Source organism: Micrasema longulum, unplaced genomic scaffold, assembly GCF_059751315.1.
Source record: "Micrasema longulum isolate JH-2025_06_02 unplaced genomic scaffold, ASM5975131v1 h1tg000993l, whole genome shotgun sequence".
Taxonomy (NCBI): Eukaryota; Metazoa; Arthropoda; class Insecta; order Trichoptera; family Brachycentridae; genus Micrasema; species Micrasema longulum.
Window position 1 is genome coordinate 454,644 of NW_028278181.1, and position 5,181 is coordinate 459,824.

Sequence of the window (5,181 nt, forward strand, 5' to 3'; positions counted from 1 at the left end):
TTTAAGTAAATTTTTAATGTGATTCTAATTCCCTGTATTATTTTCAAAGAGTAAATCTTGTGTTTCCTTTCAAAACATTGCCATAATTAAATGGTTAATCCAACTACCCAGATACTGTCCGGCACTCATTAATCCAGATAATTGGAGTTTTACTAAATTTTTATTTTTAGATATTGGATGCATGAGATGGAACACAATTAAATTATTAATTTTTCATGATTTTGGATGGAGCATGAAATCTTCAGAACAAATAATATATGACTTAAAAGTTATTTCCGGGCAAGCTTGATATAACAAGTAACCAGTTATGTAGTAGGTATTACTACTAGTCTAAATCAAAATTAGTGAATAAATACAAAACTATTGTTTTTTGATCATGTATATTCTTTTTGAACATTTGTTACAATGGCTTCCGATACTTGGCTTGAATCCAAACTCTATACATGGTGAGTTTCTTCCCCCTGTTAACTTGTAACCTTCTATCTATAAGATTTTGCTCTTCAATAAACCCGTTGGAAATAAACGTATTGGTAATTTCCTCTTGAGTAAAGAAATACACTCTGGTCCCATCACCGCGAGCGTAAAAGTTATCACTTAGACACCTTCCACGCTTCAAGCGTAACTGCGCTAAATCATATCTACCATAATCCCTCAACAACACGAGTCCACCTTTTCTTAATGCTTTGTACGCTTTATTTACAATACCGGAAATTTTTTCTGGATCTATTGCAGAGAGGACAAATATAAGGACAATGATATCGATAGATCCGTCCTCGAAAGGCACTTCCCATTGATCTCCTGTAGCATCTAAAACAAAAGCATTACATCGGTCTGGATTGTAGAGTTCATTTTCTTTTAAAATAGAAATTGCAACTGAAGAAAAATCGCAACAGTAAATAAATAAATTTGGATCCTCGCTGTATTGGAGAATTGGAAAAATGGTATTTCCAACCCCACACCCGATTTCAAAGATGTTCCTTTTTTTATTTTCATTATCTTTATTCAAATTGCAGAGAGACAATGAACTTCCTGATTCCAGTTTTAAAACACTTTCCTGAGATAAATTCACTGTTTGTAATTTGTTATTAACATTAGCAACACAGTCTGTATTTTGTGGGTAGACTCTTTCAGGTGCACTTGTATAATCCGGAGCTAATTCAGGAAACTCGGTAAACAACCAGTGTCTGTCTTTAAAAAATCTAAAAGAAATCAAATACGTTCAATAATAATACAGTTTAAATGCAAATTCAGTAATCACCTTTATAAATTTGTAAGTGCAAACCTGTTAGTGTGAATATTATAGAAATCATCCCAATGTTTATCAGCATTTTCTTCTAACATATTGATTTCCTCTTTAGTAAAGAGAATATCGGAATTTCCCTGAACTTTTAACCGTGCCTGTTCTTCTAATTCAGATCCCCACTCGACATTGTCCCTGTAAAGCACAGAAAATACGAAATCATTCAAAAATGTTTATTCGATGGGTAATGTTGGGTCGTCAGTAAAAAATGTTTTACCATGCACTGTGCTGAAATACATCAGATCCGTCTACAAGTATTCTGTTGCCAAATTGTGGTCGCTTGACATCATTTTCAGATACTTCTTCTCCCATGGTCGTATTTTGACGATAAACGCACGTTCATAAAATATATCTAATTATTTTAGGTTATGTATAAATGTCAAACGTCAAACTTCACTTTTATCTGGTGTTGCTACTAAAAAAAAAACACCCCTACATTGCTAACAGGACCATTTCTGGAAATAATGTTGTCACCAAAATTGTCACAGTAAATTTGAAGTTCACGATGCAATTTTTAAAGTAAATTTTCGCAATTCGTAATCGTTATTTGAGTGTAAGGCGTTTTATGATCAATTTGAGTTTTGTCACAGAGTGCAAATATAAAAAACAAATACACCAAATATCTGGGAATAATTATTGACAGAAATCTACGATGGGACGTGCAAGGCCAATTGCTGGTTTCCATATTAAGAAAGCTGTGTCATGTATTCTGCCACCTTAGGAACATCTTGGGTATTGGCACTTTCAGAACTGTGTTTTTTTGCTCTTTTCCAGTCAGTGGCTACCTATGGTATAAAAGGCTGGGAGCTTGCACGGCATTTATCATGAACCCCCTACCCCTAATAAATGTACAAAAAATAATACTAACAGTGATGTTTCGATGTTCCCCCACTTTCCTATCTTAAACATTGTTTAATTTTTTTAAGGTACTGGAGTTTTTTTTTGTTTAACAAGAGTCATTGACACATTTCTGGTTATGCGGTTACTAGAGAAGATCCCAGCAGAATGCTCGTACGAGGTTTTCCTGTAATTTAAATAATTATTATTGCTACTGCAAACACACGTCCGACTTTTACTCAACTGGCTGCACTTGAACTACATGCTGGAACTGAGCGACTGCATTATTATTATTATTGTTATTTGACACTTTATATACATATTAGGGCGGGCATATTGCCTTAAGGCAATTTTTTCCTACCTACCCAAACCGTTCAGTTTAAGAAAATTACAAATACATAGACATATTGAATCTTTCAATTTTATGCAAAGATTAAAAGCAAAGATTAAGAAAAATAAATATACATGTGAAAGAGGAGGCAAGAAAATTAGAGCGATGACTGGGTATTAAAAGGGTTCTGTCGTTACTAGAACGAAGAGATAGTCAGTGTTGTGAAAGAGGTTGAATAAGCTCTCTCAGATAAACAGGCGAAGTAGGATTATTTAAAATATTGTGAAGAAGTGATAGAATGTGAATGTTTCTTCTATGCCTGATACTGAGCCAGTGTAGTTGCGTGCGATACTCGGTTATGTGGTCAAATTTGCGAAGATTAAAGATATAACGAATACAAATATTCTGCAATCGTTCTAACTTATCAAGCAATTCAGAGTTAGCATCTGAATAACATACATCCGCGTGGTCAAGGAGTGGAAGAAGTAAGCTCTTGACTAATGTTTGCTTAACATTAATTGGCAAGAAATTCTGTAATCTTTTAAGTGAGTACAAACTGCTATAAAGTTTACGACTAACTTCGTTAACCTGATCGTGCCACCCTAAATGCTTATGAATGATAATACCTAAGTTTTTGACTGAAGTCATGAAAGGAATTTCTGTACCATCTATTTTTAAAAGACAAAGTGTGGAAAAATTCACTTTTGAATGCATTTGTTTACTACCAACAAGTACAATTTGGGTTTTTGTTGGATTTATGAGAAGTCCGTGTTTTTTTGTCCATGAAGAGATATGCTCGAGTGCAAGTGACATTACTCTATGTGTTTCGACGGGTTCGAAATGAATATACAATTGCAAATCATCGGCATATAAATGATACGAACAGGGGAGGTTTTTTGTTATTGGATTGATAAAAAGAGAAAATAAAAGTGGAGAAAGTACCCCCCCTTGTGGCACACCGGCGGTAAGATCAATCCAATCTGAAAAGACATCTGACATTTTAACGCATTGACGACGGCCACGTAAATACGTTGAAAACCAATTTATCGCGGATGAAGATAGATTTAAGGACTTAAGTCTAGCGAGAAGCAGGTCAAAATCAACAGAGTTAAAAGCACTACTAAAATCAAGTAGGACCAAAAGCGTTAGACGTTTACCATTCATTGCTTGTCTAATATCGTCAGTTATTTTAACTAAGACGGTAGTAGTGCTGTGTCCAGCCCGAAAACCAGATGGCAGAGGATCAAGTTGATTATGGAGTGTCAGATAACAGTTAATTTATTTGTAAGCTATTCGTTCAATAACAATAGAATTGAACTGACTGTTCGGGCGGATTAGGGCTGAGTGACTGACCGACTGACTGACTTAACTGGCTGGGCCACGCCCTGTGGTCTAAAGAGACCGGTAAAGACCGGCAACGTTATTTTGTTCTTCACGTCTCCATGGTATAAACGATGTTTATATACTGCAGGAGTTAACTATCGTAGCTATGTGCAATCCTGTTAGAATTGCTAGAAACGCTGACTTACTTCATAGGTCATCGCACTATATTTCAGGTGAAATTATTTAGCACGTGTGCGTGTGTCATCGATCAATGGACTGTGAACAGTGTGAACCTCACACATACACTTTATTAAACGGGAAAATCACTACCCACTACCCATAGTGACTGCCTTTGATATATCGAATCCCACCTGTTGCATGTTACCTTTGCTACTTGTAAGAAAACTTCACATTCCGAAAGCGAAAAGGGAAATCGCTGTTCTTCAAATGTGCTTTCATTTTCTTTTCGGGGCTTGTTCGCAAAAATATTTATATCGACAGCATTCACCGCCACACGTGTCATTAAATTCTGTATTTATTAACTTTATTTTCATAGTCATAAAATTGTCACTATAAAATTAAGTATTCCAACAAGAAACCTAGAACAAAATTAGCTTTTTAGTTTTAAAACCTTTTAGAACTAATTGTGAGTTTTCATTTCGTCTTACTTAGAATTCTTAAGTCTGCCAATAAATATCTCCATCCAGATTTCTTTTATCACAAGTTATTTTCTTTCAAGCGATCACTGAATCACATTCAACTGAAACCTTTCTTTCCCTCTTTCATTCCAACTAATTTTGTGCCCTCTCATCCTCAATGTTATCTCAATGATTTTTTAAAAAATATGCTTATACTTATTACTATATGATATTTTGTCTATTTTTTCTCTATCATGTAATGTAAATCGTCCTTGTAAATGCCCACTGGGAGCATAAATATTCGAATAAAAAAATTAAAAAAATAACCATTTCCCTATCCGCACCCTGAGGTACCCAAATAGAGAAGTTTAGTGCTATGTGAAATTGGAAACGAAAAATATTTTCTTAAACGCGGTAAAAATAAGAGCATTTTAAAAATAAAAGCGAACTACTTTAAATGACGTCACAGGTTCTTCTAAATCAAACAATAATTGACTTTTGTGATATATTTCCGGTTTCCGATAAGTCAACTCACCAATCAGGACAAATCACAGAAGAGAATTAGTGACGTCACGCGCGGAGTAATAAAAAAAAAAAAAAACGTTGGCTTAGTTTTATAGTCGTTTAACAAATAAAATAAACCACTGAACATCCTCATAGCAGTGTATCGGGATCGATGGAATACGATTAGTTTTACGCTTGAGGTGCCAGTCCAGGAATAATGCAATATTGCAGTGTAAACGACCTTTCAA

At 34.8% G+C, this 5,181-nt stretch overlaps 1 protein-coding gene across 1 annotated transcript; it reads right to left on the reverse strand.

The window, feature by feature from the left end:
• On the reverse strand, nucleotides 1–1,794 carry Mettl2 (methyltransferase-like protein). The gene is made up of 3 exons (XM_088232535.1): nucleotides 1,518–1,794; nucleotides 1,283–1,435; nucleotides 1–1,199 (listed from the first exon to the last, which is right to left on the reverse strand). The coding sequence occupies exons 1-3, from the start codon at nucleotides 1,610–1,612 to the stop codon at nucleotides 401–403; spliced, it is 1,047 nt and encodes a 348-aa protein (XP_088088661.1). The 5' UTR covers nucleotides 1,613–1,794; the 3' UTR covers nucleotides 1–400.
• Nucleotides 1,795–5,181: the final 3,387 nt, after the last annotated feature.

What these genes read in the sequence shown, in the direction of transcription:
- Mettl2 (XM_088232535.1), bottom strand. Translation starts at nt 1,612, where the DNA reads ATGGGAGAAGAAGTATCTGAAAATGATGTCAAGCGACCACAATTTGGC. An exon ending in GTATTTCAGCACAGTGCATG is followed by an intron (nt 1,436 to 1,517) that starts GTAAAACATTTT and finishes TGTGCTTTACAG; the next exon opens with GGACAATGTCGAGTGGGGAT. An exon ending in TATAATATTCACACTAACAG is followed by an intron (nt 1,200 to 1,282) that starts GTTTGCACTTAC and finishes GATTTCTTTTAG; the next exon opens with ATTTTTTAAAGACAGACACT.